Raw genomic sequence first — 15,125 nt, forward strand, 5'->3', positions numbered from 1 at the left:
AGAGTTCTTTGAGAATGTAACAAACCGAGGAGTCAAGGTGGAATAAGTGCATGTAATGTATTTGGATTTTCAGAAGATATTTGATTAGGTGCCACATAAAAGGTTACTGTACAAGATAAGAGCACACAGGGCTGAGAGTAGTATACTGGGTTTGGATAGGGGAGTAGCTTACTGACAGAAAACACGGTCAGGATCAACGGGTAATTTCAAATGGGCAGTCAGTGACTAGTGGGGTTCACAGGGATCAGTGCTGAGGCTTCAGTTATTTACAATCCATAGTACTGATTAGAATGAAGGACTGAGTGTGCTGCAACCAGATTGGGTGGATCGGAAGTTGTGAGAGAAGACAATGAGAATGCAAATAAACTTCTAGAGGAACTCCAAGTTACAGCATCTGAAGTCTCCTGTGTCTCCACAAAGAGACTCAGTGTGATATAGATTAGATAAATGTATGAGCAAGAAGTTGGCACATGGAGTACGATGTGGGAAAATGTGAAGTTATCCACTTTAGAAGGAAGACTGAAAAAGTAAAATTATGATTTAACTGTAGTAAAACTACAATATGTTATGGGACAAATTGAATTGTGAGCACTGGTGCATGAAGTATAAAATGCAGAATGCAGGTACTCCAAATAATTAGGAAGGCCACTAGAGGGTTGGCCTTTATTGCTGGAGGTTAAAAATAAGGAAGTTTTGATGCACCTCTGCAGGGTTAATGAGAAAGCACCTGCAGTACTGCATACAGTTTTGATCAAGGGAGGATGTACTTGCCTTGGAGGCAGTGCAGTGTTATTGTTTTCTCATTTTCTGACCCTTTTTAAGATGGAATAGTTGATAATCAACACATTGAATAAAAGCACAGAACTGTCGGACTGGAACAGTAATTGCAAACATACAGCTTTCCTGATTTCAACTAGGCTGGCAGGTGGTCAGGGCCAGAGAGAGGATGAAGGAAGTGACTGAAGAAATTATTCTATGATGCTTCATCCAAGCTCCCACCAGTTGGGATGGAGGGCTGTGGAGTCTGTTTTTTGCCATTTTTTAGATTATTACCAATTTCAGTGGCACTGGTTACTTCAGAGGATCTGACTGAAGGAAAAAGAATGTTTCGGTCTGCTAGCATGTTGGTCAATGTTTATTGGATCAGAGGTATTAATGCTTCAGTGAAGATCTACTGTTCCAAGATAGTTAGTGAGCTAGTTGAAGCTGATGAGTTCTGATGAAAAATCTTTGACCTGAAAAGTCACCTCGGTGGCTTTGGTGTCTGACTTGCTGAATCTTTGCAGCAATTTCTATTTCTGTTTAATAATTTTGTATGATTATTAAATTAGGTGTAATGAACTTGTGGCTATCTAGATTTAACCTACTTCTTAAAACAAATCTGATTTCAGGGTCCTGATAAAGCTCGCTCACAGTTGTTGATAATAGACCGTGGATTTGACCCAGCATCTCCTGTCCTCCATGAACTGACATTCCAGGCCATGGCGTATGACTTGCTGCCAGTTGAAAACGATGTCTACAAGTGAGAAATACTTTTCTGCTTTCAATTTAGCTTTTTTACTGTTTAGATCAGAAATGTAAGGTAATATCAACTAGATAAAGAAAAATAACCCCAAGTTCAGGCTAATGCTGACTATTTTCCATATCTAAGCAACAAGAGGATTTTCCACAACACATCACAATTTGAAGCTTTGTTTTCTAAATAAGCTGGCAATAGCTATGTGTTTACTAACACTATTACAGCGCCAGTGATCCAGGTTCAATTCCGGCTGCTGTCTGTAAGGAGTTTGTACGTTATCCCCGTGTCTGCGTGGGTTTCCTGCGGGTGCTTCGGTTTCCTCCCACATTCCAAAGACGTACAGGTTAGGAAGTTATGGGCATGCTGTGTTGGCGCTGGAAGCATGGCGACACTTGCGGGCTGCCCCGAGAACACTCTACGCAAAAGATGCATTTCACTGTGTGTTTTGATGTACACGTGACTAATAAAGTTATCTTCTACTCCTTGTGGATCTTACTTACACTGTAATGCATTTTCCAACTGTTAGCACTAATGGCTGCAGTTTAAAATGAGGACACCACAGCAACCAAATAAACCCTAATTTTCTCCTGTCCAGCTTGAAATCTCTATCTTGTCATCCTGCATTGGGCAGGATTGCCAAATTACATTCAGTTCGGTACTTTGTACCCACGCCCATTTAGAGAAGTACTGAGATTACCCAAACTCAATTTATGAATAACTTTATCAAGTCAAAGGGAAAAGATAAAAGAAAACTCTCTTTCTCTTTCGACTTGAATTCAAAGTTCAGGTAAACCTGACCCTCAAACTGTTGATCCAGTTTCCAGAATTCTCAATTTATTTACCTTTTCTACAGCTATATTCAGTTTAAAACCATAAAAACATCAATTTTTTTCTGACCCACATTATTTCCTATTTAAACAAAGACTCAATTTTGATATCATCTTTTTCAGATCTCTCCAGGTCTCCACCCCTTGCCCATCTCTGGAATCCTCTCTATCCCTACAACCCCCGTGATCCTCTCAGCCTCTTGTGCATCCTTTACACTGTGAGTGGCCTTACCTCCAGCTGCCAGGGCATGAACTCTAGGATACTCTCCCCAAACCTTTCCATTTCTCTACTTCTCTTTAAGACTCTGCTCTTTCGCCAACTTTTTAGTTTTCTGCCCAATGTACCTTTTCGTCTTCACTTTATTCATTCATTTATTACCCATCCCTAATCTTTGTTGCTGAGAGTAGATTATTAGGCCATTTCAGAGCTAATCACATTGCTTAACTGTCCTCTGAGATGGTGTGGCAAGCCATTGTCAGTGAACGTTGTTTGATAATACTCCTGTGCAGTGCCTAGGACAGGTTCTGGAGTTAAGGTGCTATGTAAATGTATCAATGTGAGAACTTCCCTCGAGCTGTTAATGTGCACAGCCCAAGTATTGAACTGTGCCTGGAGAGCGGTGCAACAGATAGACCCAGGAGGGTTTCAAGTGTTGACTGAAGAAACTGCAGTCATTTCATCACCTTCAGTTGATCTCTTTCCACCTCTCAGGTATGAAACGAGTGGAATTGGTGAAAACCGGGTCAAAGAGGTGCTTTTGGATGAGGATGATGATCTCTGGATTACCCTCCGTCACAAGCACATCGCAGAGGTGTCTCAGTAAGTAACTATGGTCTTCATTCTGCTTTTCCATACTGGTTATGGTGCTTCCATTGATTCTTTTGCTCAATGTTTTCTGCCATTTCTACCCATATTAGTAGAGTTTGTGTCTAATTTGTGTTGATGGAAGATTGTTTTAAACTTCACTTATAAATGCATCATAATTGGAAGGTATTACATTTGGAGTTCATTATAGCCCAGAGGCCATTAGTATAAGAAGTGCTTCTGAAATGTACAATAATGAAAAGACTGCATACTCCATGATTTACAGCTTATTGGGAGAGAGAATCAGCTGAATGAGTTTGCACTGAACCTGATAATTTTACTCATAACTGCTGGCTTTAGAACAAACCTGTTATGAAGCAGTTTTAAAAACTTCCTGTGAAATCCCCTTGCAACTGCCAGACATTGTCCCAATTCCAAACGACCTTGTCAGCAACTGGAAGCAAATAAGTACCAACACAGCAAAAAGCTCTTTGTGCTTAAATGATAAACACCAGCAGAAATGCACACACACAGAAGATTTGAATATAGATCCATTTAAGGAAAGCCCTTAAGGTACATTAGGGAAGTGCAGCTAGAGTGTGGGGCCGCCGTGTGAAGCCTGGACTCCAGCATGGAGTAGTTCGGCCAAAAGACCAATTTCCATGCTGTACCCGTGTGGGATTCTGGAAGAGCAATGTTCACGACCCATGTCCTGCCAGGCTGTCATTACACAAACATTTGAAAACTTTGCCGATACACTGAGGAGCCAATGATGTCTCCACACCTCTGCCTGAAAGGGTTTGTGTATAGGAGAGGCAGTCCAGAAGGTTGAAACTACTGGGGCCCCCATCCAGGCTGGGGTGAGTGCTCCAGAAGATTAGAATATAGGAGACAAACTACTTAAGGCAGAATCCAGGTTTGAATGGATAACGTTCAAACAGTGCTGCGTTCAAAAATGAACTGTTCCTGAATTTGTTTGGAGGAAAAATATCCATTTCTGTAAAGCACATCAGCCTACGTCTGTGTCTGTTGAAACACAATGAGTTTTCTCTCTCTAGGGAAGTGACGCGGTCATTGAAAGATTTCTCTTCAAGCAAGAGAATGGCAACTGGTGAAAAGGTTTGTGGAGACAGTTTGGATCTTTCTGTCTTTGTGTTATTTCTAATCTCCTTTACCACTTACTAAGAATCTAAGAGTCTTACTGGGATATTAAAGCACCAGCTGTCTGGTACATAGTTCAAGCAGCCTGACACACAGTCAACTGTATTCCCACCTAAAATATAAAAATATAAAATATAAACAGTGAAAGTAGTGAGCAAGTCAAGCCACATCTGTGTAGAAGACCCTTCATCTCTGATTCTCCCTGAAACGTTGACTTTCCACAGATGATGCCTGACATGCTAAGTATTTACAGCATTTTCTACTTTTATTTCCGATTTCCAACATCTGCAGTTGTTTTTCTAATTCTCAGCTAACCTGACCCAATTTCAACATGAAAGTGGAATATAATGGATAATTATCAGGAATTATGATCTTGGGTCAATTCAAACATACTTCCTTGACTAAGCTCCCCTTGATTGGAGTTGAAAGCTAGTACCTCCTGATCTACCTAACTCAACTCAATCAGGTGCAAGGTACCTGCCCACTAAACTGGAGACTCTATTTTCATTTATAATCAGGACATTAAAACAACGTACAGTAATAGTACACTATATTCACTTAACAACTCAAAACTGCACTGGGAACTATATGGAATTGATATTTTGGAAGGATGAGGAAAGGAATAACCACAATATAACTAACAGGTCTCTCCTCAAAGCTTGTGCTTATGTGCACAAATGTGCAAATGCTTATGAACGTATCTGTGTGTGTACATGATGGTAGGACATGCTCCTGTGTGTGGGTATGTTTGTGTTCATGTGTGTTTGCACATAACTTCATTTAAGGCATTCATGGGAAGAGGCACAGAAGACTTCCTGATGTAGTGGAGGCACGGTAGTGTAGCAGTTAGCATAACACTATTACAGTGCCAGTGACCCGGGTTCAATTCTGGCTGCTGTCTGTAAGGAGTTTGTATGTTCTGCCTGTGACTGCATGGGTTTCCTACCACATTCCAAAGACATATGGGTTAGGAAGTTGTGGGCATGCTATGCTGGCGCTGGAAGTGTGGCGACACTTGCGGGCTGCCCCCAGAACACTCAACGCAAAAGATGCATTTCACTGTGTGTTTCGACGTACGTGTGACTAATAAAGATAGCTTATCTAGAGTGAATGAAGAACTCAAGGAAAGTAGCATTCATAAAATGTAAGAAATTAATGAGATTGGAAGCTTATAAATCCCCAGGACCTGATGACCTATATCACAGTGTTTTGAAGGAGATGGCTGTGAAGATTTTAGATGCACAGATTCATATTTCCAAAATTTCATAGATTCTAAAACAGCTGCCACATATTGGAAAGTAGCAAATGTTGTCCCACATTTTAAGAAAATAGGAGAGTAAAAATGAGAAACTACAGACCAGTCAACCCAGTGTCGATAGCAGGGAAAATGGAGAAATCTATTACTAAGACACTGAGAAAGTAATAATAATATGAAAGAGAAACCATGGAATAGAATGAAGTCGTAATTGGCAATATAGATAAATTGTGAATTTGGACTTTCAGAAGGCCTTTACTAAGGGGCACATGAGAGATTATTAAACCAAAGTAGTTGATATTGAGGGTAATATTCTGGTCTGGACTGAGGGTTGGCTGATGGACAGAAAGCAGAGATGGATCATTTTCAGGTTAGGAGACCTGATGTGTTGAAGTTGTTAAATAATATTAAGACAGATAAATCTCCGGGGCCTGACGGGATTTTCCCCAGGCTGCTTCGAGAGGCTAGGGAGGAGATTGCTGAACCGCTGGTAAGGATCTTTGAGTCCTCGTTGTCTACGGGGGTGGTGCCGGAGGATTGGAGGGTTGCGAATGTGCTCCCCTTGTTCAAAAAAGGTAATAGGGATAGGCCAGGGAATTATAGACCGGTGAGTCTCACGTCTGTGGTGGGTAAGCTGTTAGAAAGGATTCTAAGGGATAGGATTTATGAACACCTTGAGAATCATGGACTGATTAGGGACAGCCAGCATGGCTTTGTGAAGGGAAGATCTTGCCTCACAAGCCTGATAGAGTTCTTTGAGGAGGTGACCAGGAAGATTGATGAGGGCAGTGTGGTGGATGTGGTTTACATGGATTTTAGTAAGGCATTTGATAAGGTTCCTCATGGTAGGCTTCTTCAGAAGGTCAGAGGCCAAGGGATCCAAGGAAGCTTGGCTGTGTGGATTAGGAATTAGCTTGCATGTAGAAAGCAGAGGGTTGTGGTGGAAGGAGTGCCCTCGGATTGGAAGGCAGTGACTAGTGGTGTCCCGCAGGGATCGGTTCTGGGACCTCTACTTTTTGTGATATTTATAGATGACTTAGATGAGGGGGTGGAGGGCTGGGTTAGTAAGTTTGCGGACGAGACTAAGATCGGCGGTGTTGTGGATAGTGTGGAGGGCTGTCGGAGCTTACAGAGGGATATTGATAGGATGCAGAGCTGGGCTGACAAGTGATAGATGGAGTTCAATCCGGAGAAGTGTGAGGTGGTACACTTTGGAAGGACAAACTCCAGGGCAGAGTACAGGGTAAACGGCAAGGTACTTGGCAGTGTGGAGGAGCAGAGGGATCTGGGGGTTCATATTCACAGTTCATTGAAAGTTGCCTCACAGGTGGAAAGAGCAGTTAAGAAGGCCAACGGGATGTTGGCTTTCATAAGTCGCGGGATTGAGTTTAAGAGCCGCGAGGTTATGATGCAGCTTTACAAAACTCTAGTTAGGCCACACTTAGAGTACTGTGTTCAGTTCTGGTCGCCTCATTATAGGAAGGATGTGGAGGCATTGGAGAGGGTGCAGAGGAGATTTACCAGGATGCTGCCTGGATTGGAGAGTATTGAATATGAGGAGAGGCTTAAGGTGCTAGGGCTTTATTCACTGGAAAGGAGGAGGATGAGAGGAGACATGATAGAGGTATATAAAATATTGAGAGGAATAGATAGAGTAGACAGCGCCTCCTTCCCAGGGCACCAATGCTCAAGACGAGAGGTCATGGCTTTAAGGTTATGGGTGGGAGGTTCAGGGGAGATGTCAGAGGGAGGTTTTTCACCCAAAGAGTGGTTGGTGCATGGAATGCACTGCCTGGGGTGGTGGTGGAGGCAGATACATTGAACAGGTTCAAGAGCTTGTTGGATAGGCATATGGAGGAATGTGAGATAGAGGGATATGCGGGAGGAAAGGGTTAGGTAGTGGGAGGGTGGTCTGATGGACGGCACGACACGGTGGGCCGAAGGGCCTGTTTTGTGCTGTATGGTTCTATGGTTCTATAACTAGTGGGGTGTCTCAGGGTCTGGTGCTGGGCCCCTGTTGTTCACAATCTGTTTCAGTGATTTGAATTAGCAGATTAAATGTATAAATTCATGATGCATAGTTAGGTTATGAGGAAGATTTTGAGACCTCAAGGGAATAGAGACAGGCTAAGTGAAAGGATGAGGACACGGCAGGTAGAAAAATGTGAGAATATCCACTTTGGTGGAAAAAACATTATCTTTTATAGGGTGAGAAATTGAAAGGTTGTGATCAGAGGGACCTTTTAGATGAATCACTGAAAGTTAGCATGCTGTTACAGCAAGCGATTAGGCAGGCAAATGGTATGTTGGCCATTGTTACAAGAGGATTTGGGCACGAGTAAAGATTTCTGAATTATATTGGGTCTTGCTGAAACCACATCTGGAAAATTGTATGGAGGTGTGAAGCTCAACAAAGGTTCAAAAGATTGCATCTTCAGATGGTAGTTTGGTCATTTCAGGGGCAGTTAAGCATACTGGGCCTTTATGGAAACTCAAAATGCTGGAAACATTCAGCAGGTCAGGCAGCATCCATGGAAAGAGAAACATTTAATGTTTTAGGTCCAGGGCACCTTGTCCTTGGGCGAAGGGTCTTTGACCTGAAACATTTATTGTTCCACTCTTTCCACAGATGCTGCCTGTCCTGCTGAGTGTTTTCTGCATTGTTTGTTCTTATGTCAATTATCCAACATCTGCATTGTATTTTTTTTTTACAGGCCTTTATTATCTTGAGTTTAAAGTAACATGAGGTGATTCATTGAAAAGTACAAAATTCTTACCGGTTTTGATGTTATTGTATGTTGGTGTAGGCATGAAGGGACACACGTCCTACATTTGTGTGTGTACATACAAATATGGTTTGTACATGGTCATAGGTTTAGGGTGAAAGGTGAAATATTTAAGGGGAATCTGAGGGGAAGCTTCTTCACTCAGAGGGTGGAGTGAGTGTGGAACGAGCTGCCAGTGGAAGTGGTGGATGCAGGTTCAATTGTAATGTTTAAGAGAAGTTTGGATAGGTACATAGATTGGAGGGGTTTGAAGGGATATGGTCCGGGTGCAGGTAGATGGGACTAGGCAGAAGGTTGGCATGAACTAGATGGGCCGAAGGGCCTGTTTCTGTGCTGTAGTGCTCTATGACTATGTGTATGTGTTTGTGTGTGCGTGTCTGCATGTGTGCTTTGTGTGTATGTCTGCACATGGATCCATTTATATGTGTGTGTGTGTGTGTGTGTGTGTGTGTGTGTGTGTGTGTGTGCGTGCACTTAATAAGTGCATGTTTGTGAGGTGCCTTCCAATAATGTGTTTGTTTTGAGCTATGAGCCACCTATCTGCTTTCCTGAATCCTAGGATAGGATAATCACTGATTTTTGTTGTGAATATTAGAGTAGAGTTTCATCCTGAAATGTTCCTGCAGTTCTATCCTGGTTCATACTTTCAGTTCATGTACAGTTGGTGAGTTTGCTCTGGATGGTGAGCTAGGAAGGGGAATTGAGGGAAATTATAGAACATAGAACAGTACAGCACAGGAACTATGAACGCATTTGTGACCATTATCTTCATATCGCAGAGATCTGAGTTGTGAATGACATCTGTGGCATCAACAGTTGGTGTAATAAAATAATTACATTTGTCCTCATTGCAGACAACCATGAGGGATTTGTCTCAGATGCTGAAGAAGATGCCGCAGTATCAGAAAGAGCTGAGCAAGGTATTTATGGTCTCCATAATAATGCTCACAGAATAACAGCTCAAAGAACAGGATGTTCACTGGTTACTGACGAAATTATGTTGATAGTACTGTGAAGAATTCTATGAATTTAGAGCAAATTTATACTAAAGAATTTCGTTTAATTCTGTTGTTCCATTTTTATCTTTCAGTATTCCACACACCTTCACCTTGCGGAGGACTGTATGAAACACTATCAGGGCACTGTTGATAAACTGTGTCGAGTTGAACAGGTGAGATGTTAGATCATTGGATGCACACAAGTTATTTTTTAGGACAAGAGAGTTTTATAAAACACTAGCTGGAATACCCGGCTGCTTGCATTATTATGCTGCTGATCACAATATTTGCATTTATTTCCATGCAATCAGGTTTTATAACACTTCTCATAAATAAAATAAAATCGAACAAATATATGATTATTCCATGAATAATATAATTAGAGAATTAAAATGAGGTAATTTAACTAAAGTTTCCAATCAAAACATCACACTGAAAATAAATATGAATACAAAAATTACATTTAATGTAATTCTCTTTAAGTAGGTATATACCCATGCATGATGTGTAAACTTACTTAATTTCAGTGTTGAAGTGCTTTAGAATACACTATATTTCTTTCTTTTGAACCCTGTGTAAAAATGTATGGATTATCTTTACCTCCATCTCTGGAGCAACCAACATATAGCTGATCATGGGAAAAGCACTGAGTTTCAAGATTAAGGCCAATGACTTTCAGTGATTGTACTTGTGCCTTGTTAATGCTCAGAGCAAAACTAATGAACAGGGAACTGAAGTTGCTTGAATCTAAAACATAGATCAGATGGGAATATTGGCCTGCAAGGGATGAAGACGTTTTCCACAACAGCGTGACCAGTCATTATTGTAACCTCAATTACATGTGGTATTTTTTGAACTGATAATCTTGTGCCTTTGCATAATATAGGTGGATCCAAATTGTGGAATACCATGATTAGAGCTCCTCCTTTTAGTTCAAAATTACATAACAGCACACCAGATGGTGATGGAGCGTTTAAAAATTCAACAGAAACATGTACAGTCTCATTAATATCTGTCATACTGTCAATAGATTCATATTGTACAAGTTGAATGGGAAGTTTTGAAAGAAGGTCTTTATTCATTGCCTGCACTGGTTCATTTTATGGTGCTAAAATTGCTCTTTCACATAACCATTTGTAATTCAAATAGTGTTGAGTGATATTTGGGAAAACAGCTTGCATCAGGTCATGAAGTGATGTAACAATTCAGCCCAAATTTTTCATCAAAATCATTCCAGTTGAGTCTTTGTGTTTAATTTCCCCATTTCCTAATTTGAGTAAATTCAAAACAAGCTCTATTGCAATTAGATCATCTGTCAAATATGCTCACATATTGGTTTTCAAGTGTAATCATTCAATGTTTTCTCAGATATATGATGCTTTAATACAGGCTTTCAATTCCTCTGCTTTAATACCTTGTTGAATTTCTGGTAATGTTTGATGAAAATCTCCAGTCAGCACTAAAGTAATACTTTTAATTGATTATTTTATCTAAGATCTTGCAACGTTTGATCTAATGCTTCAATGGCTGCTTTGTGAGCTTTTGTACATTCAGCCCAGACAATAAGTTTATAATCTTAGAATTTTTTCTTTTGTAATTCCCCAACCAATGTTACATGTTGGCGTCTCCACATTTGTCAAATTTAAAGGGAGTTTAAAAACTGAATGTGCAGTTTTCTTCTGTCAAAAGTGTTGAAGCAATGCCTGATAATGTCACGGGCAGGGCAATCTTGTTTTGTCTTTGAACCTTAGCAAAAAGTAGATTAATAAGGAAAGTTTATCCCGTTCCACCAGAAGCACCCAAAAAAATGATTCCTTGGTTGATGTAAGCTGCCTCTGTAATAGTATCAAAGGCATTTCTTTGGCATCTCACTAAACTTGGTTCTTTCCCTTGCATATATTTGTCTAACTGATTTAAAGTGTAGCTGATCTCCTGCAGAAACTCAGTGCACAAATTTTCAGTTTTTCTTTGTGTTTCAGGTAGACCGGAAGTGCTTGGGTCAGGTCCACCGGAATATTTAGAACCTCAGAAATAAATCTGAGAAAAATCTCATCAATTTTCAATGTGGAAAATTAAAATTAGACCCATTTTGGGTGATGGAGAGCCTTTTATTGGGATTTTAGAAAAATCGAGAGTGTAGTGCACATCTTTATGCTTAATCTAACTTACAAGCAAAATTTCAGATTTCTGGGTAGTTTCTTTACTGAGCTTTGTGCAGGAAATGTGGCCACTTTATTGTATATTCTAGATTTAGGGGCTTTTCTCTGCCATACTGCATTGTAATGTTCACTGTTCAGGAGCACTGTCATTATTCATCTTATCTTAATCTTCCCTACCCACTGTTATGCCCCTCATCTCCTTAAATCATGGAATCATACAGCACAGAAACAGGCCTTTCCAGCCCACTGGGTCCATGTCAGCCTTGATGCCCATCCACACTTATCCCATTTGCCTGCGTTAGACACGTATCTATCGGGTATCTGTCCAGGTGCCTTTTAAGTGTTGTAAAGGCACTTAGATACTTAGATAGAAATGGCTGGAATGCATTGTAATTATGTGATGATGAAAAACAGGTGATAGCAAGTTGACAGATACAAGTTCAGATGGGTGTAAAACAGTTGTCCACTTTGCAGCTTGTCTTGAAACTCAGCCTCCATTTCTGCCCATTGTTAACTTAGAATTTTGCAAATCATTTTCCAGGTGCAAGAGCTGAAAACAGGAATGTACCCAAGCTATGTGCACACCAAAACCAAGCTACCTCCTCTCCCCATTTGTGTTTCACACAATCTTCAGCATTGCTTTGTTGACAGCAACGAGGACCCTACTTTTGGGAGGACATGTGGATCCCACACTCAGTCCATCAGAGCTTTAGATTTAAATTTTTATAAGAATGCCAATGCTGAAAATGAAGGCTTGCCCTTAATGCTGTTGAGTTCCCATTTTCATTGCTATAATTATTAGAATCTCACTTTAATTTAATTAGCTGAACTCTGAAATATATAGCGATGTGCCAGTGTGTGTTACCACAGCTCTTCCACAATTACACACATCTGTATCCTATACTTAACTCTAATTCCAGCACCATAAGCCCAGCTGCTGTGTCACTAAAACTTTATATTTCATTCGAGACTCACACAATGAAAGACTGATGTAGAGGAAGTTGTGAGAAATTTCCCTGGAATAATCTTAACTGGTGTAAAAGACTTGAGGGGACAGGTGGCCTAATCCTGGTCCTAAGTCAAAAACCAAATATTGTTTAATAAATAGGGACAATTTGGGGGAAGCTTGCAGAAAGGAACATGCTCAAAGATCCCAGTGAGTAGTTATGATATGAAACTTGCTACCTGAAAATGTGGTGGATGGAAATTCAATTGTAGCTTTCAAAAAGGAACTGGTTAAACATGCGGAGGGAATGTGCAGAATTATGAGGGAATAGGAGATTGGGACTAACAACAGACTTGATGAACCAAATGGTCTTCTGTCCCATAACGATTCTATGATTTTAAAGTGTTGCAAATGTCAATTTGTTTTTAGGATTTAGCCATGGGGACTGATGCTGAAGGAGAGAAGATCAAAGATCCAATGCGAGCTATTGTTCCCATACTGCTGGACAACAATGTCTCCACTTATGATAAAATTCGCATCATCCTTCTCTACATTTTTCTTAAGAATGGTGAGTGAGAAATGCTCATGTACTGATAGCCTGCTGACCTGTAGACTTAATTCTTAAAATGGTGCCAAGTGTCAGAGAATAAAGTTAAAGTTTGCAGAAAGAGAAATGAAATTGATGTTTCTGGTCAATGATCTTTCATCAGAACTAACCTCAAACTTTCTTTCTCCATTGAAGCTGCCCAACTGCTGAGTTTTTGCAGCATGTCCTGTTTTTACTTCAGATTTCCAGCATCTGCAGTGTTTTGCTTTTCAGCAGTAAAGTTTGACTATTTTCCTTTGGACTTCTTGGTGATCTGACCCAAATCCTGATGTCTGATGAAGGACGTGTTCTGCAGGCAGTATGGCAGCAAGGGGGACAATGGTTAGAATGAGTTGTAAAAAAGCAGGTGGGGGTTAGTTCACACACCCTCTGGCAAAGATGAATGAATGGTGAAATTGGAATAGTGGCTACCTCAGTGCACGTCAGGAAAGGTTCAGAAATGAGTTTGAAAGAGAGGCTTAATTTCTCCGACCAGGAGTCAAAGAAACGTGTTACTGGCAGCTTGTGTGATGCAGTTGGTAATACCATCAAACCAAAGACAGAATTACCTCCAAGAGAGTAAATGTACTTCAGATGGGGCTGCATACATACCTGTGAGGTTTACTTGAATGATAGAAGCCTAATTATTAGGAGAAAGACTGTAAAGGAATTGGAATGAACGATATGGGCTATCACCATAATGAAGGAGCAGGGCCCATTGTGTGATCCGCAGTGACTGGCTGCTCGCCGTACTCAGTTTTGTGCATGAAGAAAGGCCTTCTCTCCTTCAGAACCCTCCCCTTGCCACATAACCTTGTTGGGGAATAAAATGTGTTGTGTCATGGAGTCACAGAATCGTACAGCACAGAAATGGGCCCTTTGGTCCAACTCGTCCAGACTGACCATGGTGCCTATCTATGCTAATCCCACTTGCCAGCATTAGCCCTGTATCCCTCTATGTCTTTTCTATCCAAGTATCTGTCCAAATGCCATTTAAATGTTGTAATTGTAAATGCCTCAATTCCTGAGGCTTCTGCACTTGATCTTTAATACATAAGGACATGCATAAATGCCCTGGCAATGATTATCCTCCAGGGATAAACCTGGTTCCTATTGAAATGAGAAATTTGGCCCTGGGAATCAGAAACAATACACAAAAAGTGCTGGAGGAACTCAGCGGGTCAGGCAGCATCCATGGAGGGAAATAAACAGTTGACCTTTTGGGCTGAGTCCTGATGAAGGGTCTTGGTCTGAAACGTCAACTGTTCATTTCCCTCCGTGGATGCTGCCTGACCTGCTGAGTTCTTCCAGCACTTTGTGTGTATTGCTCCAGGTACATCCAGCATCTTCAGAATTTCTTGTGTTCCTGGGAATCAGAAGCAAGGTGCACACACTATTCCATGCTAATCCCATGATCCTCCTGAAATGTGTATGATTATTGGACAGTTACATCAACATAGCAAAAAGTTTCTAAAAGTTTTGCTGTTGGATTGTATGAATGATAATCTCAGGTTCAATCCACCTTTCTCTTTCTGTTGTAAATTAGGAATCACTGAGGAGAACCTGAACAAACTGATCCAGCATGCCCAGATTCCACCTGAGGACAGTGAGATCATTAACAACATGGCTCATCTGGGAATCCCCATCATCACAGATGTACGTTCAATTAACAGTTTGTCAATTCTTTGCTCACTTATGAACTAGGAAGTAAGTTCAGTGATGCCCAGGTACCAACTTTTCTAGAACTTTGAATACTAAGGATCCCAACGTTATTTCAGAATTATCAGATTGTATCATGTACTTTTCGAAAGTTCTAAGTGGGAGAAATATTTACGAAGATCCTTCTTACAGTGGCACGTAACTCCCACCAGAATTTGGTGCCATGATGAGGAATACAAGTATCCTGTTACTACACTCAGTTCAGGCTAGCAATAGGTTCTACTTTGCCCACAGAAAATGTGGTACATTAAGGTGAAAAACAAGTCTATAGCCTCCAACACCTGCAGTTTCGTAGGGTGTGGCACAGATACAGTCTGAAGCCTTCAGATTAACTCGGGTTCTGGGTTTGAACTGTCTCAGATAT

General features: G+C 40.8%; 1 protein-coding gene across 2 annotated transcripts in view; it reads left to right on the top strand.

The window, feature by feature from the left end:
• Nucleotides 1-15,125, top strand: part of LOC127581972 (syntaxin-binding protein 1) — a 113,675-nt gene that overhangs the window by 88,505 nt on the left and 10,045 nt on the right. For both annotated transcript variants that reach the window (XM_052036795.1, XM_052036796.1), the window contains exons 9-15: nucleotides 1,392-1,522; nucleotides 3,059-3,166; nucleotides 4,210-4,270; nucleotides 9,208-9,273; nucleotides 9,444-9,524; nucleotides 12,886-13,024; nucleotides 14,589-14,698. In XM_052036795.1, the coding sequence (XP_051892755.1) occupies nucleotides 1,392-1,522; nucleotides 3,059-3,166; nucleotides 4,210-4,270; nucleotides 9,208-9,273; nucleotides 9,444-9,524; nucleotides 12,886-13,024; nucleotides 14,589-14,698 (696 nt within the window). The remainder of the gene's footprint in view (nucleotides 1-1,391; nucleotides 1,523-3,058; nucleotides 3,167-4,209; nucleotides 4,271-9,207; nucleotides 9,274-9,443; nucleotides 9,525-12,885; nucleotides 13,025-14,588; nucleotides 14,699-15,125) is intronic.

Source organism: Pristis pectinata, chromosome 23 (assembly GCF_009764475.1).
Source record: "Pristis pectinata isolate sPriPec2 chromosome 23, sPriPec2.1.pri, whole genome shotgun sequence".
Classification (NCBI taxonomy): Eukaryota; Metazoa; Chordata; class Chondrichthyes; order Rhinopristiformes; family Pristidae; genus Pristis; species Pristis pectinata.